Source organism: Lynx canadensis, chromosome B1 (assembly GCF_007474595.2).
Source record: "Lynx canadensis isolate LIC74 chromosome B1, mLynCan4.pri.v2, whole genome shotgun sequence".
NCBI lineage: Eukaryota > Metazoa > Chordata > Mammalia > Carnivora > Felidae > Lynx > Lynx canadensis.
Genome location: NC_044306.2, coordinates 49,891,029 through 49,917,638, shown reverse-complemented (window position 1 = coordinate 49,917,638; position 26,610 = coordinate 49,891,029). Strand labels below are relative to the sequence as shown.

The following is a 26,610-nucleotide window of genomic DNA, read 5'->3' as shown; positions in this document are numbered from 1 at the left end:
TCAACTGCAATGTGTTGAGTTGAGATTCTGTCTTCTCTCTCTGTATTTCCAGTGCCTGATAACATTCCTGAAGCACAAAAGATGGAGTCAGAATTCGGTCATCCTCCCTGGGACCTCCTTCAACTGACTCTCTTGCCTTCTAGTGCCTAAATCTCTCCTTTCTTAGTCTGGATTTGACCCTTGCCCTCTAAACCTAACTGATGTGCTAATCACTCTGGCAAAGCAAGAGCTTCAGTCCTTACCCCTCCTGTTCAGTACTTTCCTGTTTCTACTCTTCTGGTGTGAAACCTGAGTGACTTTGGGAGACAGATAAGCAGCCAGCACAGCAATCAGAACAGTGAGAAATAAAAGGGAGAGAGACTGAAAAGGAAAAATATTTTTTAAAAAAGTGAGGAAAGAAGAATGAGACATAGAATAAAAGGAGGGACCAGGAGAAACAAAAGGAAGGCAGAGAATGAGAGAGAGAAATCCAGACTTCATCTGGCCATGAACACAAGTCTATTGGGAGTATTTTTTATTCAGCTCAACAACTGTTTATTGAGCACCTGTTTGTAAATGTTCTTAACTTTCCAACAGTTTATATAACAGCTTCTCTGCTTTCCCCCCTAAAAGTTCAATGTTTAGATTTGAAATCTGTTTCCACATAGAATTGTGAAGATTTTACACATATGTGAAAAAGTGACTTGAATTGAAATACATATTTGTTGGATGCCTTGATTTTCAGAAATTTTCTTTGAAAAATTGGAAGTCTTGATCGATTTAGCAGCTATGGAGAAAAAAAGTATCTTAGTTGCCTGATTGCCTGTTGCAGGTTGGTTTACTAGAGAAGCAGACTCTGGTATAGCATATAGAGCATCCACTGTGGAAGGCTTTCTGGATCAGCACTAAGGAAGGGAAAGGAGTAGAGGTAGGTGAGGGGGGAAAGGGAGGAGAAGGGAGAGAAGGTTGCAAGTTTGAGGCCTGGCACTGTAGCCACCAGCCTTTATACTTCCATACTGGAGTGCCTAGCTGGCTCAGTCAGTGGAGCATCCTACCCTTGATCTTAGGGTCATGAGTTGGAGTCCCACACTGGGTGTAGAAATCACATACATACACTTCTACACCGACCATTCAGTAGATGCTAGCTGCCCCATGGAAGAGCCTGACCTTGGACAAAGCAGAGCTCTCAACCTCATGGTTAACAGCCAGCAGCACTCCCCAACAGGTGGAATAAACCGAGGGCAGTACATCACAGCAAGCATTACATTGTCTTATCTTGGTCTTTGAAAAGCTTTTGTCTAGAAATGATAATTTCTAGAGATAATATTTATTTTGTTCTTTAGAGCTCTCATTTTTTTACCACAAATTACTTTTCGGTTTAGTTAGATTTTAGTTTGGAGTAAAATTATTTTTTTAAATCTTTGCATGTGTATATACACATATGTATCTATTTATATAAATGTGCATAGACACACACATAAAATTTGTATATGGGTATACCAAACTATTAATAGTCGTTTCCCCCAAAGAGGTGGATGGCACTGGGGGAGGTGGTCCTGTAAAATGAAAGCTTTCATTTTTTGCTTTACATAGTGCAATAAAATTACAAATCTTAAAACAATTTTAAAATTATGTAAATAAAAATAAAGAACAGTAACTCTGTGAATTGGAAATTCTGGTTTCAGATCACTGATAATTTCCTGCATGACTTGAATAAGTCACTTACTTTCTCTGGGTTTTACCATCATCCTTTATAAAATGAGTATGTTCAAAAAAAAATAAAAAATAAAATGAGTATGTTCGACCAGATTACCTTGGAGGTTGCTTCCAGATCTAACATTCTAACTGTGCAAAAGGTATTAAAAAACAGATACCAAGGATACAGCTGGCCAGAAGGTGTCCACACAATAATTTCAAGGAAAGAAATTCTTTTTTTTTTTTTTAATGTTTATTTATTTTGAGAGATGGAGAAAGCATGAGCAGGGGAGGGGCAGAAAGAGAAAGGGAGAGAGAGAAACCCAAGCAGGCTCTACGCTGTCAGTGCAGAGCCCAGCACCGGGCTTGATCCCACAAACCATGAGTTCATGACCTGAGCCAAAACCAAAAATCAGACGCTTAACCCACTGAGCCATCCAGGTGCCCCTCTACACTTCTAAAACAGGGCATTTGTCATCAATGACCACTGTAATTTTGAGGTCCTATTTTCTGTTTTTGATTTAATTTTGTCTTTCTTCAATTCTGTAGTAAAATGTAAAAGACATAACTATTTCAGACTGAAACAGGATCATAGACTTTTTTTAAGTTTTTATTTAAATTCCGGTTAGTTAACATAAGTGTAATATTAGTTTCAGGGGTACAATATAGTGATTCAACACTTCCATACAACACTTGGTGCTCATTGGGTCACGGGATTTTAACTTCACAGCAGACTTTAAGCAGAGAGATTGAATTCTAATTTGTGTGTCTAAAAAATAGCATGATCAGCATAGGCAAATGTAACAGATTTCAAATTAATTTAGGCATTATGATTTTTGAGAGGAAGAATGTTTTAAACATACACATTTCTTTGCCATCTAGTGTTTTTTTTTAATTTTCTTTTTTTTTTTTTTAAGTTCATTTAATTTATTTTTGAGAGAGAGAGAGAGAGAGAGAGAGAGAGAGAGCAAGCCAGGGGAGGGGCAGAGATAGAGAGGAGAGAGAGAATGCCAAATGGGTTCTGCACTGTCTGTGCAGAACCCAATATGAGGCAAAGCTGAAACCAAGAGTCAGATGCTTAACAGACTGAGCTACCCAGGCGCTCCACCATCTAGCGTTTTAATTGAAAGTAACCAACATTTCTTTTCAAGTACGGTTTACAAATGTAGTACAGTACATGTTAAAAGGGTGTTCTGAGAAAAACACCTAGTTGCCATCAATCAGTCATAATTTAGGAGCCCCTAAATGTCTTACTCCTACGCTGTAATGATGTCACATGGTGAAATATGTAACTTCAGTGTCAACAGACTAAAATACAACCGTAGGATTTTGACTTAACAGCAGGCTCTGAGTAAACTGTGATATAAACAGACTGCAGTGTTCTGCGAGGAAAGAAGATCCATTTTAATATTTCTATTTTGAGTCAATACTTTGTTTTCCAGCTCTTTAAGACGATGAACCTGATTGCAAATCTTGGGAATGAAGACTTGCTCCAAACCAGAGAGTATAAAATTCTGAGTCTGACCGAGGACCTGACAAATAGCATGTCCCAAATTATATCTCTTGCAAGGGTAGAACAAGAACCATATCTGAGCTTGTCTAGTGGTTTTCCTCTCCCCACTCATTCCCATCAGTTTCTACTTGGGTCTAGATGCCTTTGGTAAGAACTGGATTTGCTTGGACCCGCTTAGACTTGGTCATTGGCCCTCTAAAGACTATTGTTTTAGCCTGAGTGACACTCCCCACCTCCCACCCCATTCCTTTCCTCCTACCTTCTTGCTGACTCTTCTCTCCCCTTCAAGTCAGTGCCCCTTTGTTTCCAAATGCCCCGTATTGTCATTGGGCACCATGATGGTCATCTCATCCTCCTTTTGAAAGGAGGTTGTGGTCTTGGAATCTAACCTTTTCTTATTCCCACTGTAAGGCCCAAGTATGGGCAGCAGTTCATTGTGAAAATAGGGCTGGGAGTCAGGACAGGGGAGACCAAGGTTTAGTGAGGAACCCAGTACAGAGTTGAGCTGAACAGACAGACTGGAACCAGTGATTCTTAAAAAATTATAAATGTAATCCTTCAGGCCTCTGCTTGTCCTCTCTAACATAAGGAAATGAAAAGCTCTTAGGGATTCCTTTTAGCTCTAAAATTCTATGACTTTTGAAGCTTTTTTATTGTTGTTCAATCAGCAGATGCTCGTTGAGGGCCTGCCATGCAACCCATACAGATTATAGAGAAATCTGTAATCCACATGGGAACATAAAATGACTGGAAGCAACTAGACAGCCATAGCAAACCCTATAAACCCCAAGTGGAGTGTGGGCTGTAAGTGGAATATGAGTTGAGAGGAGCCAGATCCCTAGATATCAGAGAAGTGCTGGTGCTGGTGACTTGGATTGGGCGAGAGATGATTGACAGGCTTTGGTTAGATAGAGGGCGAGAGTCCAGGAAATATTTGAATCCAGATTTTTAAATCTTCTGTATTCTATAGGTTCTCTTCTGTTTTCATCTAGAAATCCTGAGTTTATCTGTTGCCATTATTTGAGAGTCCTAATAGCTCAGGTGACAGTTAACAGGGGGAAGGGGAGAAAGGCATTCTTTTTCTTCTTCTTTAATGTGCGAAAAGTGTTTACCTGCGATGTGTGAGATCTTCTGGCCAGGAGCAAAACCGATGTTTCACAGGCCATGAGGTTGCTGTTGGACCGAATATTTCAATTCTTATTTTCCTATGCCCTTTGAAACTAGAGTTTGAGAGTCTAAAAAAGGAAGGAAAGCATTATCTGTTAGAACATAAAACCAGCTCCTCACCCTCCTCCGCAAAAAGGGAAGAAATAGGCCTTAGCTTCTCTCCAAGGGGGAACATTCTTACAGGGCTGGAAAATCTAGGCAGTGCTAAGAGGAAGGGAGAAACATCAATCCCAATTTTGAAAGCTGCCAGTGGGGGTGTGTGTAGGAGTGAGAGAGACATTCATGTCTGCTCATGACTCTCCCTTACTTCCTGTCTTCATAACACCCTCCTCTGCCACACATTCTCACATCAGTCTCCTTCCCTCATTCATTCTAATGCACACATGACTCCTGAAACCAATACTACACTGTATGTTAACTCATTTGAATTTAAATAAATTGATTAAATTTAAAAAAAACAATACACACATGACTGATGCTCAGAAAAACACCTCTGCGCTAATATATAAATCCATCCACATTGCACTGATACATCCATAAGGATATTCATTATCCAGCAAACACAAGTATCTGAGTATCTGTAATATGCTTTGCACTCTGTACTGGAAATGTAAAAAATGGATCAGACGTGGTTTCTGTCCTAAATAGTCTATAATAACAAACCTATACAGATAAACACTGACTTGTATGTCCAGAGGTGTACATAAACACATTTCTAAGCCCACAGACATTTCAGTGCAGGTACACCCACTGAGGGGTGTACATACCAAGATATAAAAACAGAGCTGCTCATTCATAAATTTCACAGGTTCTCGTACGGTTGATATTTGGGGGAGGATCTCCATTTTCCTGTTTTTCCTTTATCAGGTCTTTCATCTCTTTTCAAATTCTAAAATTGATTTCACTTTACAATTCCATTCTTTTCTTATTTCTTGCCTTTAAAAAAAGGATTACTTTTTCTTTAAGATGAATTATTCCCCATGGATAAACTGAAAAAAATGATACCTTCCCCAAGTTAAAAATAAGTAAAGTACCCTCTCAGGAATGAAATCTGTCTTTTTATACTCAGTTGGTACAGTCAAAAGACTGTCAATTTTTATTTATTGATACTTTAATGATGTCTTTCTTACAATGGGTATTTTGAACCATGAAATATAAAACCATTCCATTCTTTTTTATTTATTGCAGGTATTTGAAGAAAGAAGAGCTCTGCTTGGAAAATGGGTAACCATTCAAAATATAGTTACTTCAATGTTATGTTATGTCACATTATCATAGAGCCCAAAGAATTCAGTTTGAACATAAACATAACTGAACACTTATTGCCTGAGAAATTTAACTGGTACCATCTGTGTGAATCGGTTAGGGTTCTACACTCATGAAGTAGGGTTCCATCTCTCACAAAACAGCGTTCAGAAAGGTGAGTTGGGATATGAGACGACCACTTAGTAATCAGCACGGTTCATCCATTGAGCTGCTTAGCATCCATCTACACCCTTCTGCCTCTATTTAAATTTCCAAAGGAAAGCTGTAACAACTTTATGCTTTTATTTAACAAGGTACCACTATTCTTTACACAACTGAAAACTTTCTCACCCTTTCCTCAAGGGAGACACAGAGTCCCAGTGGTCATTGTCCTTCCCTGGGTCATGATCAATCTCTAAGCAGTGTTTACTACTCATCAGATTCCTCTCTGAGCCCCACCTGTCTCTACCACCCAAGAGAACTGAAAGCATACAGTCATGCCAAAATGTGTACATGAATGTTAATAGCAGTATTATTCCTAATAGTCAGAGTATAAATACCCAAATATCCATTAACTGATGAATAGATAAACAAAATGTGGTCTATTCTTTTTTTTTTAACTTATTTTAAATGTTTATTTATTTTTGAGAGAGAGAGAGACAGAGCATGAGTGGGGAGAGGAGCAGGGAGAGAGGGAGACATAGAATCCTAAGTAGGCACCAGGCTCTGAGCTGTCAGCACAGAGTCCGATGTGGGACTCAAACCCACAAACCGTGAGATCATGACCTGAGCCAAAGTCATATGCTTAACTGACTGAGCCACCCAGGTGCCCCAAAATGTGATCTATTCTATGGTAGACTATTATTCAGCCTTAAAAGGGAAGGAAATCCTGATACCTGCTACCACATGGATGAACTTTGAAGGCAATATGCTAAGTGAAAGAAGCCAGACACAAAAGGACAACTATTGTATTGATTCCACTTATATAAGGTACCTAGAGTAGTCAAATTCATGGAGACAGCAAGTAGAATAGAGATTACCAAGGGATGAGGACTTATTATTTAACAAGTACAGAGTTTCAGTTTGGGAAGATGAAAAAGTTCTGCAGATGGATGGTGGTGATGGTCACACAACAGTGTAAATGTACTTAATGCCACAGAACAGTACACTTAAAAGTGGTTAAAATGGTAAATTTTATGTTACATTTATTTTGCTAAAATTTTTTAAAGGTAAGAAAATTTTTAAATTTTTTGAAAGGTAAGAGAAAGGAATAAAGTAATGATACATGCTACAACATGGATGAACCTTAAAAATAATATGCTAAGTAAGGGGCACCTGGGTGGCTCAGTTGGTTAAGCATCCAACTTTGGCTCACGTCATGATCCCGTAGTTTGTGAGTTCAAGCCCCACATCGGGCTCTGTGCTGACAGCTCAGACCCTGGAGCCTGCTTTGGATTCTGTGTCTTCCTCTCTGTCTCTGCCCCACCTCCCCCCTCAAAAATAAATAAACATTGAAAAAATTTTTTTAAAATAATAATATGCTAAGTGAAAAAAATCAGACATAGAGGCCGCATACTGTATGATCCCATTTATGTGAAATGTCCAGAATAGGCAAATCCATAGAGACACAAAATAGATTAGTGGTTTCCAAGAGCTGGGGGAATGACTCTAATGGGTACAGGCTTTCTTTGGGGAGATAATGAAGATCTTCTGGGGGCGCCTGGGTGGCTCAGTTGGTTGGGCATCCAACTCTTGATTTCAACTCAAGTGGTGATCTCATGGGTTTGTGAGATTGAGCCCCACATGGGACTCTGCCACTGATAGCAGAGCCTGCTGAGGATCCTCTCTTTCCCTCTCTCTCTGCCCTTCCTCTGCATGTGCTCACTCTTTCTCTCTCTCTCAAAATTAATAAATACACATTAAGAAGAAAAGAGGGGCATTCACTTTCAAATATCCCCTCTCGATAAGGAGAGCTTTTCTACTATTCTTCTTTTCTAATCTTATACTCTGTTAAACTTTTGCCTGCTGCTCAAAAAAAAAAGTGTTCTGGAAATAGATAGTAGTGTTGACTACACAACCTTCTGAATACACTAAAAGCCACTGACTTGTAAACTTAAAATGCTGAATTTTATGGCATGTGAATTATATCTCAGTTTAGAAAATAGATTAGGATTACTTAAAAAAAAAAAAAAAAAAACTATCCGGGCGCCTGGGTGGCTTAGTCGGTTAAGCGTCCGACTTCAGCTCAGGTCATGATCTCATGGTCCGTGGGTTCGAGCCCCGCGTCGGGCTCTGTGCTGACAGCTCAGAGCCTGGAGCCTGTTTCAGATTCTGTGTCTCCCTGACCCTCCCCTGTTCATGCTTTCTCTCTCTCTGTCTCAAAAATAAATAAATGTTAAAAAAATGGGGCGCCTTGGTGGCGCAGTCGGTTAAGCGTCTGACTTCAGCCAGGTCACGATCTCGCGGTCCGTGAGTTCGAGCCCCGCGTCGGGCCCTGGGCTGATGATGGCCCAGAGCCTGGAGCCTGCTTCCGATTCTGTGTCTCCCTCTCTCTTTGCCCCTCCCCCGTTCATGCTCTGTCTCTCTCTGTCCCAAAAATAAATAAACGTTGAAAAAAAATTAAAAAAAAAAACAAAAAACTATCCTTAGATTTCTCTAACTCTTGTTATATGTAATATACTTGAAATACCCCATTTTTAAGCATACCGCTAACACTTTTTCCTTAAGAGAGCATCTCTGACTAGAATGTAACTGGACAGGATGCCCTTTCCTATGAGTTACTGAAACTCATTTTCCTAAGGAAAATGGAAAGTTTTAGCCTGCTATAACAGCCTAAAGTTCTTAGGAAAGTTCGGGCTGCTATAACAAATTACATAGATTGGGTAGCATATAAACAGCAGAAGCTTATTTCTCATAGTTCTAGAGGCTGGGAAGTCCAAGATCAAGGCATGGGCAGATTCAGTCTGGGAAGATCCCACTTTTTGATTCATAGATGGCCTTCTTTTCACTGTAGCGTCACATGGCAGGAGTGGGGAGAGAACTCTCTGGGGTCTCCTTTTTAAGGACACTAATCTCATTCATGAAGGCTTTATCCTCATGACCTAATCACCTCCCATAGGCCCCACCTCCTAGTACCATCACCTTGTAGGTTAGGTTTCAACCTATGAATTTTGGAGAGCTACAAACATTCAGTCCATTGCACTAACATAAATACTATGTCTTAATGTTCTTATTTGTTTTAGTTGGTCACCAATTCTTTTTTGTGTTGGTCTACAAGCTCCTGTCTAGGATATTTATTAGCCTAAGTACATTTTTAAAACTTATATACATAGTATATCTGGAAGGATACACAAGAAAAGAGGCAACATTGGTTTCCCCTAGGGAGAAGGATGAGTCTGGGACAAGGTGGAAGGGACTCCTTTAGCTGAATAGCCTTTTGTACCTTTTTATATTTTTAATCATATGAATGTATTACCTATTCAAAATAATAAAATTTTATAAATATGCTAAAAATTAAGAAGTGAAAAACACCAAAATTTTAAACCTAGCAGAGTTTTTCTCATATCCTATTTACATTTTAAAACTAACTTCATACTTGTCACCAACAACTTAAAAAAAGACTTACTTAGAATAACTGTTTTTACACTATCATTCCAGTGGAAATCCCTGAATTAATATAACCAAGGCCAGTTCAGCCAGTGTTTGGTGTGACCAGCTTTTGAATGGTTGGTGGGATTGCCAGTTGTTAAGTATTTTTAATATCACCCTGTATAAAATTCAAGGTCTTTAAACCTTTAAAAATATTTTGTTTATTCTTTTCTTTTACCATAGCTGATAGAACTATATTTGCAAAGATCACTAATTATCTCTCTTCTCCAATAGACTAGTTTATATAGGGAAGGCATAGTTCTATATCTTGCTCTTTGTATATTTCTTGACACGCCCAGACATTTAATAAATACTTTCTAAATGAATAAGTGATAATTACTGGTTTTTCTCTTTTGTCCAACATCAAACTTATACCCTGAATTTACTATGTCATGTGGTAGTCTATATACCTCCACAGAAGCCACATGAATTGAGTTTGAGGGGATTATTTCCAATTTGCCCTATTAATTTTCTATCTCCATTTTAGTTTTTAGATTTTTTTTTGTTTATGTTTCAGGAAAACCATGAGACTGATAACATAAGAAATGCAGTGCCACGGTGCCTGGGCAGGTCAGTCGGTTGAGCGTCTGACTCTTGATTTCAGCTCAGGTCATAATCCCAGGGTTGTGGGATTGAGCCCTGAGTTGGATTCCACACTAAGTAATACTTAGCATTACTTGGGCTTTTCATTATAGGGATCAAATATTGGTTTTAAAGCGCAATCTAGTATTAGAAGTAAAGTCATTTTTTAAAATAATCTGGACTGGGGTGCCTAGGTGGCTCAGTTGGTTAAGCGTCCAACTCCAGCACAAGTCATGGTCATATGGTTCATGCATTTGAGCCACGCATCAGGCTCTTTGCTGACAGTTTGGAGCCTGGAGGCTGCTTCAGATTCTGTGTCTCCCTTTCTCTCTGCCCCTCCCCTGCTTGTGCATGTTCTCTCTCTCACTCTCTTCCCTCCCTTCCTCCTTCTCTCTCCCCCCCCCGCCCCCCGTCAAAAATAAATAAATAAACATTAGAAAAATTTAAAATAATCTGGTCATTGTGAAGTAAGACATAATATAAAACCTATCCAATAGTAGTCCAAAATATATTTGGCCATAGAATGTCATTTTTGTTCATACATAAGTGCATAGTCTTATCTGATATTCTGTATAGTAACAAACAAAATAATTAAGAGAAACTGCAAACCTCTTCTACTTTACTTGCTCCCTGCTACTACTTAATCCTTTATGTCTTAAATCTTCTCTGCCCTTCAATCCTTGTTAGAAAAGGCAATTGCCTCCCAAGAAAAACAACTCTCCAAAACAAACACAGAACTATTTTGGTTGAAAAGAAAGCATCTCAAACTTTTTCTCGGCTTCTGCATTGTTAACAGAAATAATAGGGGGAAGCCTGGCTGACTCAGTCAGTAGAGCATGTGACTCTTGATCTCAGGGTTGTAAATTCAAGCCCCATGTTGGGTGTGAAGATTACTTAAAAATAAAATCTAAACAAACAAACAAACAAAAAGAATGTGTTATAAAGAATTTGAAAAAAGTATATGGCATCACTTTTAATTTGCTGGCAACAACCGTAATCAGAGCTGAAATTCAAAAGAGAAACAGGAGAAAATATTTTGTAAATTGCATGATAGGTAAAGATTAATATCTAGGATTGTAAAGCATTTCTACAAATCAATAAGAAAAATACAGATATTCCTATGGAATAATGAGCTAATAGAAGAATGAGAAATATACAAAAATATACAAATGGCCAAAAAACTGAAATTAGAGAAATACAAATTAAAACAATGAGATTCCCAGTCCCTCCCTTTGCCTATGTGACAAAAATTAAGGAGATAGATAATACTTGATATAAGTAAGGATTTATTGGAGAGTAGGAGGATATGCTTAAACACAATTGGAGGGACTGTAAAATGGTAAAGACTTTTAAAAGACAATTTGACAGGATCAATTAAAGTTTTAAAGGCAAATGTCCTCTGAACCTGTAATTCCACTTCTGTGTTTCTGTACTAGAGAAATATTCACACAGGGCATGAAAAGGCATGTTTTGGAATATTGCAGTTGGTTTGTTTTGGGGTTTTTTTGGTCTTTCTTTCTTTCGTATTGGAAACAACCTAAATGGTATTGGTAGTAAATTGAGTATGTAGATCATGCTATAGCTATAATGAATGGATAAATGAGAAAATGAAAATACTATGAATGAATGAGAAAACAATATGCTCCAGGTTCATTAATATCAGGTCATTTATGGCTATATCTTGTTTGTTTGTTATTTTATTTTATTATTTTTTAAAATATTATTTGAGAGAGAAAGACTGAACAAGGGAGAGGGACCAAGGATGAGGGGGAGAGAGAGAGAGAGAGAGAGAGAGAGATTGAGATTCTCAAGCAGATTCCATGCTCAGCACAGAGCCCAATGAGGGGCTTGATCCCACAATCCCAGGATCATGAACTGAGCCAAAATCAAGAGTTGGATGCTCAACCAACTGAGCCATCCAGGTGCCCCCTGTTTGTTTTTTAAACTGCTTAGCAGTATCCCACAGGATAGGTATACTCTAATTTACTTAAGTGTTTCCTTATTGATAGCTATAAGTGTATGCAAATGCATAGAAATGCACAGCGATGGGTACCTGGGTGGCTCAGTTGGTTAAGTGTCCGATTTCAGCTGAGGTCATGATCTCATGATTCATGGGTTCCAGCCCCACATCAGCTCTGCACTGACAGCTCAGAACCTGGAGACTGCTTTGGATTCTATGTCTCCCTCTCTCTCTCTCTGCCCCTCCCCTGCTATGCTCACTTATGCGTTCTCTCTCTCTCTCTCTCTCTCTCTCTCTCAAATATAAATAAACTTAAAGTGGAATTGCATGGTGGTTATTTCTGGGGAATGGAATGTGATTAGATGGGGAGGAGCAGTTACAGAGGATTTTCATGTTTAATTGTATATGTACCTGTTTGAAACTTTTTAAAAGTTTATTTATTTATTTTGAGAGAGAGAGGGTGGGTGCACAAGCGGGGGACAGGCAGAGAGAGAGAGAGGGAGAGAAAGAATCCCAAGCAGGTTTTGCCCTGTCCACACAGAGCCCAACATGGGGCTTAATCTTATAAACTGTGAGATCATGACCTAGGCTGAGATCAAGAGTTGGATACTTAACCAACTGAGCCACCCAGGCACCCCATGAAACTCTTGAATAATAACGTATCCATACCTTAATTGTGAAAGTCAGTTTTTGGTAACAGGACTCAGAAACTCAACCAGATTGGGATAAATAACCAATAAGCAAAAATAACAAACCTTCTTCATTTTGTCCCCCCACTCACAGTAAACTTTTCTTTGTCAGTCTGTGTGAGGTGAGTGGAAACTGATGGCTGTAGCTACTGTCCTGATGTCCTGCAACTGCATTAAGGATCCTTGGAACAACTACTCCAAACATAGGATTTTCACAATTCTGTTAAGTCCAGAAAGCCCTGTAAAAAGGCATTAAAATAATTATAAAATATAATTGTGATAGAACATAACGTAACATAATTGATTTAATGTAATATAATGTAAACAAAGGAACTAACTGTGAAGGGAGGTACCATCTGTGTGATACAGGATGGAAGAATGGTCCTAGCTACTCCCCAAATTTCACATATTGGATCCCTGGCTACAATGTTATGGGTATTTTTACTTGAAAGGAGATTATCGAATTCCTGGACAATTAACTCTTCCATGGATTATTTACTTTTTGGATTATTCCTAGCACCTTTTAAATTCCAAAGGGATTTCCCCCAACTGTTCTTCTGAGTCATCAACCCACCTTCAATTGGTAGGAGTTCAAGGAATGCAAATTCATTTTGTATTAGCCTAAACAAACACAATTAGAAAGGAAAATCCCTCGAGGCAAAAAAACACCTATCAACGCCAGATATAAATTACCTTTGACCATTATAATCAGGGAAATAAATGAGAAACCAATGTAATTATCTTTTTAATCTCCAGAGGAAAATGTTTTAATGTTTTCTTTTATAGATTTCTTCAGCACTTTATAATCCTGGTGTTCTTTTACATTCATTTTAAATCACTGTTATTCAAGCTGAGCTCATTCTCTTTTTGTGGGCAGCAATGAAAGTAGATGAGCTAACCTCCGTCATTCTAAATGTAATTCCCATCCTTGCCAATGCACAGACATAATTTTATGCTTTTTAATTTAATTGTTTGCATATATATTCTTTTTACACTGATTTAACCCACATACTCATTATTTTTAACATCACTTTGATATTTTATAATAAGCTGCCATGTATAATGAGTCATAAATCCTATTAAGAATTTTATACATAGATTATTTAATCCTCACAACAACCCTACCGTTTAGATATAATTATTCCTAATGTATAAATGAGGAAATTGAGAGGTTGTTAGTGTTGGAGCTGGAATTTAGTGATTTATTTCCAAAGAGTATTGGAAATAATAGAATACTGGAAGTAAGACTTCCAATAGTCTCATTACCAAACCCATCATCAATCTGTAATGCCATCCTCTATTAGGCATTTTTGATTATTTCTGATTTTGTGCAGTGATAATAATATCTCATGAAAAATTTTTTTGTAACCATAATCATCCTGGGTCCCCATGTGGCTCAGTTTCTACAGAACCACAGAGCACTGCCTATAAGTCATTTTAAAAATGAATTCCAATTTTTACTTTGTGTCTCAAAGGAAAATCACAGCAGAACCAGTTTAAAACTCATAGCAGTACTTCTCAGGTCTCCTTTTGTTAAACAACAGAAATTCAGCCGAGTAATTTAAAAGATCAAATTGGCTTTATTGAACAATTTGTGAATCAGGCAGCATCCTATGTAGCAGATAGGAGCTCCATCAAGCCGTAGAAAAGGAAAGGTTTTTAAAGGTAGAGAGGGAGCCTAAAAACAAAATTACTAGCAAAGAATGCATTGTCTTAGGCAAGGTTTTCTTCCTAAGTGGAATGGAAGGGATCCGTCAGTAAATTGCCTAGTACTAACCGGGAAATTCCATGTTGACTGGTTAAAGTTATATTCCTGGGGAATTTATGATATGCAATTAGGTTAGGTATTAAATCTTGGTTTGCTGAAGTGGGGCCCTTAACATAGGTGACTCCATTTTGGTACTGTGGTTTTCTAGTTAACACCTTCCTTCATTCCTCAGCTCTCTCGTTCTCTAATTGCTATCTAAGGCAATGAATGACTGTCTGAACCCCCAAACCCCCAACAAGCCAAAACCTTACTGCTTTTCTTTCTCCTCACACTTCCCCTTTGGTTCTTTATTTTATAGATCAATGCAGCTTCTCAGGCATGGTCCTTCCCCTGGCCCCAGTCATTCTGGTCTGGCTTCCCTCTCTTCAATGTAATAATCCATCCCAAAAGGAAAGAAGTCCTGTATCGTGAGAGTTGGAAATATGGATTGTGCAGAAATAGGGATAGGAGAAATCAGGGAACACTCACACACGAATAGATTTTTATTCATTTATTTGTAAGTTGAGGTTTTGGGCTTTTTCTTCCCTGCCATGAGCACACCATAAAGGCCCCTACAGGAGTTGTGTCTTGACAATGTCAGGATTCCAAACTCAATGACAATTCACTACCCGTTTAACTTGGCTTCATACACGTCACACAAAACAAAGCATAATACAAAGTCACCCAACAAAGAAGATACAACAGGGGGCAAGAAATTAATGAACCAAATGTGAAGTCAGTCAGTCCCTAAGTGCACAGTTAGGGTGAGGCCGCGGTCCAGTCTAGGTCATCTCTCAGCTCACACTGCTTATTATGTTCAAAAAGTGGGAATCTCTGTTATGTTCAAGATCAATCAGTAGGGGCCTTTGGCAGCATTTGCCTTTCAAATATGGTCAGAAGTTGAAGGGTTAGTGCCTGGAGAGTCTGACAGTTTGCCGTAGAAATCCCCCCTTTTGAAAGGAGTTTAATTGGGGCGCGTGGGTGGCTCAGTTGGTTAAATGTGCGACTTCAGCTCAGGTCATGATCTCACAGTTTGTGAATTTGAGCCCCGTGTCAGGCTCTGCACTGACAGCTCAGCTGCTTCAGATTCTGTGTCTCCCTCTATCTCTGCCCCTGCCCTCCTTGTGCTTTGTATATCTCTCAAAAATAAATAAACATAAAAAAAAATTTTTTTTGAAAGTTTAATCAGTCTTGGGCCTTTGCAGGCCTCTTCTGGTTCTAGTGATTATCAGCTCTTGGTTCTTCCAGGTTCTTATCAGTTCTTAGTACTTCCAGTCTGTGCCGGTTTGGGTGAAATCTGGTCTTAGCTGCAACACCCTTCACTGCTTATGTCACTGTTTGACAGGAGTGACTCTATCTTGCTTATTACATTCACCCTCCCGTCCTTGAATTATAGTCTGCAAACTGAGATTCCTGGGTCATTAAATAGATCTATAATAGTGAATAGTTTTTGATTAAGAAGTATTCTTGCCAGGGTGCCTGGGTGGCTCAGTTGGGTAAGCTTTCAACTCTTGATTTCAGTCCAGGTTGTGATTGCATGGTTCATGAGATCAAGCCCCACATCGGGCTTTGTGCTGCTGGTGTGGAGTCTGCTTGGGATTCTCTCTCTCCCTCTTTCTCTGCCCTTCACCTGCTTGCATTCTCTCTCAAAATAAATAAGCATTTTTTTAACTTTAAAAAAATAAGTATTCTTGCCAATTAAATACATATGACTATAATGAAGTTGATTTGTCATGCTTTATATGCCTTTTTAGTGTATTTTATGATTACAACTAAAGTTCCTTATAAAATTCTCATTACTTTATGATGACTGTAATAAATACCTATACATGAAATGCAATAGTATACAGAATACAGGTAGCCCCAAACTTTCCTATTTCTCTTCTCTAATGGGCTAAGGAAAAAAAAGACAGATTTAGACTCTGGTAAACGGACTCATTCAATTGGTAGATGTTCCCATAAGAGCCTTTCTCTGGGTTTTGGCCAGCCCTCAAATTCTTACCTTTCATCAGTCATTGATCTTGGAACTGATTAAGGGTTATCTCTGGGGAAAATTATGAAGTAACCAAAGCTTTTGTTTGGCATGCCTCCAGATTACTCTGGCATCTACTTCCTGTCTCTGGCAGTCTTTTTTCCAGGTCCTCTTATTGACATTTTCTCTCCAGTCAATCATTTACACATTACTGGGGCTTTAACCCAATATACTCCCCTTCTCAGGGATATTTGCGTATTTTACCTTATCTCCAATTGTGAGTGCAAAGCTTTGTTTCTGATCCTGGAGTTTGGCACTAATGAGCTAATATAGAAACTCTGGTGGGAAAGGGGCTGCCCAGGTGCCTTCTCTTGAAATTGTATCTTTAAGTATATATTTTCTCAGTTTACAAATATGGCCAGCTCCCAACTTACTGATCTTATATAACAGCAAGTTCTGAGGTCGAGTGCACTTCTGTGTATGCACTCAGGTCTTGTACATGTGAGAAAGGACAGGTAAGTGGCAAAACATCAATTTACTAATTAGGGGAAGAAGTACATGCTATTCATTAGTAATAAAATATGAAACTTACTTTCTCTGCCATTCTTCTCTCTTCCTCTAATGAATCTCTGGTATCAGACTGAACCTGGAGGGTTTTTTGTTTCTTTTTTCCAGTTTGACAAATGGACAGACTCTCAACGGAGAAGAATCTTGACAGGCCTGTTAGAACGTTGCTCCCTGGCACAGCAAAAGTTCTGCTGTCGAAAGCTTCAGGAAAAAATTCCAGCAGAAGCTCTGGATTTTACTACCAAGCTTCCAAGGGTGTTATCTTTATACATCTTTTCTTTCCTGGACCCCCGAAGCCTTTGTCGTTGTGCACAGGTAAAGGCAAAGAATTAGTGTCCAACATTTTATAGTTATAGCCTAGAAAACTCTAAAATGAGAAGAAAAAAAAACACATGCACAAAACCAAGAAATAAGATGAGATGGTCAATATGTTTAGTCTATATAGTTTGAATTAATCCCCATCTTCTTTGTACCTAACTCTGTATTTAGTGCTCAAAAGTAGATATAAAATAATGTAAGACATCATTAGTATCCACAGAATAGTATCTGCTGGTTGGGGAGACAGATACACATATATGAAATGGTTCATCAGCAGGATAGTCTTACAGTGCATAGCATACAACTAGGATAAAATTCTAAATTGTATGGTACAGACCATTCATAAACAGAAGAGCTCAAAATAAGGTGCTAATGAGATATGTACCAAAGACTACGAGAGTAAGAGTTCAGAGTGAGTAGACATGCTTCCAGCGGACTTGGAAAAGGGGCTGCTGTTTTTTTATAAGTAAATCCACCATGTATTAAAGTATACTTCAGTCACTTATGAGATAAACTAGTAGCCATTTTATTAAGTGTTTCCATAGAGGTTGGTAACACTAGAAGTTACTAGTCACCATGCATTCACATATGTGTAACATGTTAACTTCAGTTTTTAAAGTTAAGAAGATGGATGCAGTAAGAAAGATGAATTAATAAATGGTGTTAGGACAATTGGGCAGCTATCTGAAAAAAGTATTCTAGTAGGATAAAAGATTGGTATGAAATCAAAGGAAATCATAAAATACTCAAAGAAAACATAAGGAAGGAGAGCTTTGTGAGTATTCTATAATACCCAGAAGCTTTTAAAGAAAATACACAATTTAGGGGCACCTGAGTGGCTCAGTCACTTAAGCCTCCGACTCTTGATTTCGGCTCAGGTCATGATCTCACATGAGTTTGAGCCCCTCATTGGGCTCTCCACTAACAGGCTTTCTTGGGAGTCTCTCTCTACCCCCCCGCCCCCCGCCTCAAAATAAATAAATAAACTTTAAAAAAAAGAGTATCATATAGCTATATGATGAATTACTGTGGGAACATTAGAAAACATGTTTTCAAAACACAAAGATGCTAATAATATGTAAAATGAAGAAACACAATTTAAAATTGTGTATATAGAGTTTCCCAATTTTGTTTCACAATGCCTAGGAAAAAAAAGAACACTGTCAGGTTGTTAATAAAGGTAATCTCTGATTTATGGGGTTATGGGTATTGTTTTTCTTTTTAAATGATTATTTTATTTATTTATTTATTTATTTATTTATTTATTTATTTATTTATTTTTTTAGAGAGAGAGAGCGAGCACACAGGGGGAAGGACAGAGAAAGAATCCCAAGCAGGCTTCAGGATGTCAGCACAGTCTCTTTCTTAGGACTCAATCTCACATGGGTTCACCACCTGAGCCAAAATTGAGACACTTAACTGACTGAGCCACCTAGGTGCCCTGGGTATTATTTTTCTTTAAACTTCTTGGAATTTTTCAAATTTTGCACACTGAGACTGTTTTCATTTGAGGGAAATGTTATTTGAAATCACTAATCCTATCATATATGTGTACCATATGTCAATCTTACAAGATCCTGGCATTATGTTTTTTTCCCAGTACTGACTGTGAAGAAAACACAGGCAGTTGTTCTTCAGCTAGATTTAAACAATAATGTCATTGCACTAAAATGAGCTTTGAGTTGTTTAAAAAGATGGAGGCAGGAAGGGTCTGATAATTTTGAAAGCTCCTACCCTCCTACCTACTCTTCAATTTGCCTCATTCCTGTCTACCTTAAAAACAAGCAAAAAAAACACCAAAGAGCAAAAACAAAACATACAAAAACCTTATCTACCCCCGGTGAGTGGGGGAGGGAGGGAAAAACTTGATACCCAGCTCAAAACAAGATGTAAGGAAAATGAGGGAAAGAGTGAGAATTGAGATATTTTTCTCCTCATCTCATCCCTCCGAAACCCCACCTCTCCACTGAATTCTGAGTTAATGAACCATATGGGGATTAAGGTTGCTGTTGTTTCATTTCTGCATTGAACAAAGTAGATGTGATTTCTGTTCCTGCCTGCAGGGCTCTGTCAGATTTTCTACCCTTTTTCATTCTTCCAGCTCCTGAACCTGTTATTTCTTGTAATTGTGCCCTCCCCTCTCCTGTTTGTCTCCTCTTCAGCCCAGAAAACAATGCTAAACATAATGGAACTCAGTATTTGGTAGATGGAAGGAGGAAGAGAGGGCTAGATAAATGGATGGATGAATATTATAGTGTTCTGCCTTTGTGTGTGTATGTGCTCAAAAATTATTAATGACTTAATCTTGAAAAAGCGACTAATTTCCCAAGGTTGAAATTTAGATTTGAAGGTTAGATGTTGTCTTTGCAACTTTTACAACACGACACAGAACCCCTGGGCTGAACTTTATATATGAACTAGCTTTCAGCAAGACTTGTTCAAAATCTGAAGTAAGTTACTATAAATACTGCTGCACCATAGTAGGGTCATCTCCAACATTTGCTGGATGTGTGAGAATGACCAGAATGCCATGGGAATGGAATGTAGAGAATAAACAGTGTATGCTCTATGGAATCTTAAAGGCTACATAGGGCACACCATAAGATATCAGTAATTGCGTTCTGTTTATAAAATTTCTATTTAGTTAAATCATAAGAATGGAGGGAAAATGGAAGCATACCAAAAATGAGTAAATAATATGCAGACCTGAGTTTCTTTAACCCTCCTATAACTTTCATATGAACTTCTAGGAAGTTCCAAAGTTTATTTGAGCCACGGTTGCCTTGTTTGCAACATGAGAGTAGTAATAACACCTACCTCTTTAGGTTGCTGTGGGGATGGTTAATAGGTACTCAATAAATATTAGTTGACTCTGAATCTAAGTGTGATTTAACATTTACAGAAAATCCTCCTGCCTAGGTAGAGAGCATTTCAGGTAGATAATTATTTAAGTTGTGATTTGGAGGAAAAGAACAATAGAGTTATCTCAGGTCCAGGGTGACAGCTCAAGACCTAGAAAAAATGGGCATGTAAACTGAGTTAAGTTTTTTTTTCTTTCCAATTACTTTTTTTCAGGTGAGCTGGCACTGGAAGAACTTAACTGAGCTGGATCAGCTCTGGATGCTCAAATGTTTACGATTTAACTGGTACATCAATTTCTCTCCAACTCCCTTTGAGCAGGGTATATGGAAGAAGCACTACATTCAAATGGTAAAAGAACTTCATGTTACCAAGCCTAAGGTACATTTGGGATGAAAAGCAACAAATATACAAATATCAGCTATTTAGGAATACCAGAGGGGAGATGGATGGGGAGGGGGGGTGGGGAATGGGTTAAACAGGTGATGAGGATTAAGGAGGGCACTTGTAATGAGCACCTGGTGTTGTATGTAAGTGTTGAATCACTATATTGTACACCTGAAATGAATATTACACTGCATGTTAACTAAGTGGAATTTAAATTAAAACTTAGGGGCACCTGGGTGGCTCAGTCGGTTGAGCGCCTGACTTCGGCTCAGGTCACGATCTCATGGTCTGTGAGTTTGAGCACAGTCTGGCTCTGTGCTGACAGCTCAGAGCCTGGAGCCTGCTTTGAATTCTGAGTCTGTCCTCCCCTGTTCTCACTCACTCTCTCTCTCTCTTTCAAAAATAAATAAACATTAAAAAAACTTTTTTTAATAAATTAAAACAAAAAAAAAGGGAATTCCAGAACTAAGACTAAATGATCAAACTTGAAGTTGGGGAGGGGACTTGGTTGAAAGGAAGTACACTATTAGGTCAAAATTTTCCTTTTCTGAGAACTTGATAGCCTTGTTCAAGACATCCATGCTAGTTGAGAGTCCTCATGGTACACTCCCAAAACCACAGTTCCACCCAGGAGGCTAGGACTTCGGAACTCCTCATTCTGTTCAGATTCCTGGATTTCTGTGTCTCTGACTCACACACCAAGCAATTCTGACACTGAGACTCTGTGGAGAATGTGCAATATTTGCTATCAAAGAGTCATCAAATTTTACTTTATTAATTCAAATTTTCTGATTCTATCAGGTGAGCTAAAGTTTATTTGTGTATCATTTACAAAGAAAAGTTTTCCAATAAATCTGTAATTATGGAAATGAGTAATGAGTATACTAAAGTTCTTTTTAATCTAGAAACTAAGCAATGTAAAGCATTTACATATGATCATAAAAAGTAAATAATGCAGGAATAATTTTTCTAGTTGTTTTTTCTGCATTATAACCAATGTTTATGTTCATTCTTATAGTCACAGTTAATTAGATAACTCATGGGAAAATTTTATGAGCCTTTTCTTTATGGTGTGATCTATACACACGCAGAGTTGTGCATCGTTTTGTACAATAGATGAGTTCCTGAAAATTATGTGTAAATTAAATTTTTTAAATGATTTTTAAAACCACAGGGGTATCATATCCTGTGAAAAAATTGCAGTGAATCCTTTTAAAATTGAAGAATCCTTTTGAAAGATGAATAGTCAGCTCCTAACTTGTTCATTTAGGTTTAGTTTTATTGTTTTAAAGTAGAATCCATCTACATTTAATATAGTAATAAACTATGCATAATTAATATTGTTACAATTGCAACGATAAAACTAGTCTTTCAGATTTCAGTAATGGGTGTGCTCCATGAGGATTTCTTTTAAAAAAGAAAAATTTAAGTTGCAGTGATGGAAGAAGTTATTTTCAAAATTACCATGGCAGTGACTTCCTTTCAGATCTGATAAGGCTTTTTCTTGACTCTCATTTTCAGTTGGGGGCAGGGAATGTCATTCAATAGCTTGAAGCTTGGGCAGTTCTGGGGCAGAGAAGAGAAAAGTGATTAACCAGTTTGTAGAAGAAAAGAGGTTTTGAGTAGTACTTATAAAACTGACTTTACAGCTTTGTCTTTAGCAATAATTCTTTTCTATAAAATATGTATAACTGTATTTAAAAATAATGAATAGTTCTGATGCGAGAAAATTGCCACCTCTTTGCTTAGTATTACATTTCTTTAGCAAACACTTTGTTATATTAAACTTTAATTTTTCTGCTTGATAAATAGACCTAAATCAGAACGACAAAGGTTAATAAAATCTAATAAACTTATTGATTAAAGAAATAGACCTTGGGGCACCTGGGTGGCTCAGTCGGTTGAGTGTTCGACTTCAGCTCAGGTCATGATCTCACAGTCTGTGAGTTCGACCCCGCGTCGGGCTCTGTGCTGACAGCTCAGAGCCTGGAGCCTGCTTCAGATTCTGTGCCTCCCTCTCTCTCTTCCCCTCCCCTGCTCATGCTCTGTCTCTCTCTGTCCCAAAAATAAATAAACGTTGAAAAAAAAAATTAAAAAAAAAAAAATTAAAAAAAAAAAAGAAATAGACCTAAGTCAGAAACACTGAAGAGTCATGTGATTAAGGTTAATAAAGTCATGTGACTAAGGTTAAAAAGTCAACTGTCAGCACCATACATGCTTGAGTAATTTGTGTAGTTTCCTGTGAGGTTACTTCAGTGATGGTAAACGTAGGCAGCCACTGGAGTTTACCTTCACTCAAGCACCTCCCCCTTCCACCTCCCCCCCACCCCCAGTACCTTGTACCTGGCATGTGCTTCAGCAGAGCTTTTGAAAGCATTTTATGAGCAAATGGTTGTGGTTAATATTAGTTTCCTCAAGCTTAACATGAAGACTGGACTAGAATGATCTTTGTAACTATCTGCAAGGCTCTGCTATCCACCCCACACAATATAATTTCAAAAAGACTCAATCTAGACAAGGAAGAGTAAGCTGAACCCAAAGTAGATAGAAGGAAGAAATAATAAAGAGCTAAGATCAATGAAATCAGAGTAAACAATAGAGAAAAATCAGTAAAACCAAAGCTGCTTCTTTGAAAACATAAATAAATTTCATAAGTTTCTAGCTAGGCTGATCAAGGAAAAAAAGAGAGAAAACATTCATTACTCATAACAGAAATGAAAGAGGGGGCATCAGTACAGATCCTGTAAACATGAGAAGAATAATGAGAGAATACTATGAATTAGTCCACATCACTAAATTTGACCACTTAGATGAAACACAATTCTTGAAAATACAAATTACAAAAAGTCTCAATAGGAAATAGAAAGCATGAATAAATGTTTATCATTTATGAAATTGAATTCATAATTTTCCATAAAACTCTAGACCCAGATAGCTTCATTGGTGAATTTTATCACAGATTTAAGGAAGGAATCTAATTCTTTTTTTTTTTTTTTTAATTTGAGAGAGAGAGCATGAGCAAGTGGAGGGGAGGGGCAGAGGGATAGAGAGAGAATCTCAAGCAGGCACCACACTCAGCATGGAGCCTGATGCGGAGCTTGATCCCATGACCCTAGGATCATGCCCTGAACTTAAATCAAGAGTCAGACACTTGGGGCACCTAGGTGGCTCAGTTGGTTGAGCAGCCGACTTTGGCTCAGGTCATGATCTCGCAGTTTGTGGTTTTGAGCCGTGTCGGGCTCTGTGCTGACAGCTCAGAGCCTGGAACCTGCTTCGGATTCTGTCTGTCTGTCTGTCTGTCTGTCTGTCTCTCTCTCTGCCCCTCCCCTGCTCATGCTCTGTCTCTCTGTGTCTCAAAAATAAATACAAACATTAAAAAAAACATTTTTAAGAGTTGGATGCTCAGGGGCAGCTGGGTGGCTCAGTCGGTTGAGCCTCCAACTTCAGCTCAGGTCATGATCTCACAGTCCAGGGGTTTGAGCCCCGTGTCAGGCTCTGTGCTGACAGCTTGGAGCCTGGAGCCTGCTTCTGATTCTGTGTCTCCATCTATCTACTTCTCCCCTGCTTGCACTCTGTCTCTCTCTCTCTTAAAAATAAACATTAAAAAAAAAACAAAAATTAGATCTTTAAAAAAAAAAAAAGAGTTGGACCCTCAGCCAACTGAGCCACCCAAATATTAATTCTACATAAATTCTTTTATAAAATGGAAGACAGGAACACTTCCCAACTCATTACCTTTATACCAAAACCAGATAGAACCTTTATAAGAAAACAAAACAAAACCCCAGACTAATGTCCCTCATGAAAACAAACATAAAAATCCTTTAAAAATATTAGCAAATTAAATCAAGTTATTTATAAAGAAAGAATAATACATGATGACCAAGTGGGATGTATCCATGGAGAGTAAGGTTGGCATAATATTAAAAGATTAACCAATGTAATTCACGGAATAAAAGAAAAAAGATGTATGATCATTTCAGTATATGCAACAAAAGCATTTAACAGAAGTTCAACATCCACTCATGATTTTAAAAATTCTCAAAAAGGCTTTAGGTGAACAACATTTTGTTTACTTAATACAGAAAAGTATCACAGTTTCTATTGTTTTGTTAAAGAGTCAAACATTTTGTTACTATATGAACATAAAGTTCATATACATAATGTTTGTATAAAATTACTAACACACTAATTTTCTGCCTGAAATTGTTTATTGTTGTGTATTATTTATTCCCAGTAGTATTAAATAAGGTCTTCTTCAGCAAAAACAGACAGATTCTGTTTGATATAAGCTCAGAGAAATGAAATGAATGACCATTCTAAATGAGACCTGAAGAAAATATTGAATACTAAACCAATAATGAGCTATCAATTATATAAATATGAAAGGTCTTCTTAACAATCATTCATTAAATTAGTAAATATTTATTAAGTACTGTTACATGCTGGGTGCTGAGTATAAGGGTCCTAACCCTGCTTTCAAGGAGCCTCGTCTAGTGGCCTAGGACATAAACAAATACATAATTACAACACGGAGTAATACATGCTATTCTGTAATAGAAATGTATACAATGAACAGTTAACACAAGGATAAGAAACTAACTGATTCTGCTTGAAGAGATTGGGGAATTTCTTAATTTTCACCAACAATTCAAGCAAACCAATTTACCACGCAAAGCTTCCCTAATCTCTTAAAGAACAAAAATTAAGCCTTTAATGGCTTCTCAACATACCATTACCACTTCCCTTAGGTTACAACCACATAAAAAACCTTACAAATTTCACACACAAAAATAGACTTTCAATTTGGGAAATTAAAGCAAAAGTATTCTTTGGGAGCAGTTAAGGTTTTGAAAACCGATAAAATCTATAGTTTACCCCCCATATAACTCGAAGTTGTCCCTGTGTGTTATAGATAATTAAGCCTGGAGTACCTTTTTTGGAATGTGTACATTTTTAGGAATAAGTTCACTGCAATTGTGGAAAAATTATACAATGATGTGGTAGAAGAGGTGGCAGTACAGGATAGAGAGGTTTAGAGCAAGGACTTGAAAGCAAGACAGTCCTAGATTCAAATTCTGACCCTTTGGGGTCCCTGGGTGGCTCAGTCCATTACGCATCTGACTTCAGTTCAAGTCACGATCTCACAGTTCATGAGTTTGGGCCTCACATAGGGCTCTCTGCCATCAGCATAGAGTCTGCTTTTGACCCTCTATCCCCCTCTCCCTCTGATCTCTCCTTCCCCTGCTTGATCTTTCTCTCTCTCTCTCTCTCTCTCTCTCTCTCTCTCTTTCTTTCTCTCTCTCTCAAAAATGAATAAACATTAAAGAAAAAAAATTCTGACCCTCTGTCTTACTACTTATGTAATAGTGGGCAAGCTCATTGGTTTATCCTATCTTCAGTTTCCGCTTCTGTAAATGAGAGTAGTAACTATTACCTTTTAGAGTTATTATGAAGGTTAAATAAAATAATGCATGAAAACTTCCTGAGAAAGTACCTGACACATACAAGTACTCCTGGATTGGTGGCTGCTATAATTACTGTCACCATTATCATTGCAGTTGGGGCGATGATGATGGTGATGATGATGATGACGATGATGATGATGGTGGTGGTGGTGGTGTTTTGTTTTTTGTTGTAATTATTATGATGTTTTAAGAACAGAAATAATTTTCTTCTTCTAGACACCTCCAAAAGACAGGTTTGCGGTTGCTGACATTCAACCAGTTACAAGCAGTTCTCCAGAGGAAAAGCAGTTTCCAGCATCTGCTTTCCGGTCCTCTTCCTCTTTGAGAAAGAAGACTCAGGGGGAGAAAGAACTCCCACCCTGGCGATCCTCTGACAAACATCCAACTGATATCATTCGCTTCAATTACCTGGACAACTGTGATCCCATTGTGCAAATCTGGCAAGGGTGAGAAGCTCCGTGCTCTTTTCTACTTATTTGCCATTAGACACAATTTGCTGGCACTTCAGTATAGGAAAGGATGAAAATAGAATTTACTGTGAAAAAAAATGCTTTTCAATGAATAGAAGCAAAAAGTAATTGAGAAGTAAACCATTATTGGTAAATTTGCCTTGTTCATTAGGTTTTGTTTGCATTTTGTAGCTCTTATAATTTCACATTACAGCTTCTTTTGATATATATTTTTTTAATGTTTATTTTTGAAAGAGAGAGAGAGACACAGAGCATAAGCAGAGGAAGGACAGAGAGATTGAGAGACACAGAATTTGAAGCAGGCTCCAGGCTCCGAGCTGTCAGCACAGAGCCCAACACGGGGC

General features: G+C 38.0%; 1 protein-coding gene across 3 annotated transcripts in view; it reads left to right on the top strand.

Moving 5' to 3' along the window:
- FBXO16 (F-box protein 16) overlaps nt 1–26,610 on the top strand; it is a 56,280-nt gene that overhangs the window by 7,567 nt on the left and 22,103 nt on the right. For all 3 annotated transcript variants that reach the window (XM_030312679.1, XM_030312680.1, XM_030312681.1), the window contains exons 3-6: nt 5,543–5,578; nt 16,873–17,079; nt 20,158–20,322; nt 26,013–26,242. In XM_030312679.1, coding sequence (XP_030168539.1) covers nt 5,543–5,578; nt 16,873–17,079; nt 20,158–20,322; nt 26,013–26,242 — 638 coding nt within the window. The remainder of the gene's footprint in view (nt 1–5,542; nt 5,579–16,872; nt 17,080–20,157; nt 20,323–26,012; nt 26,243–26,610) is intronic.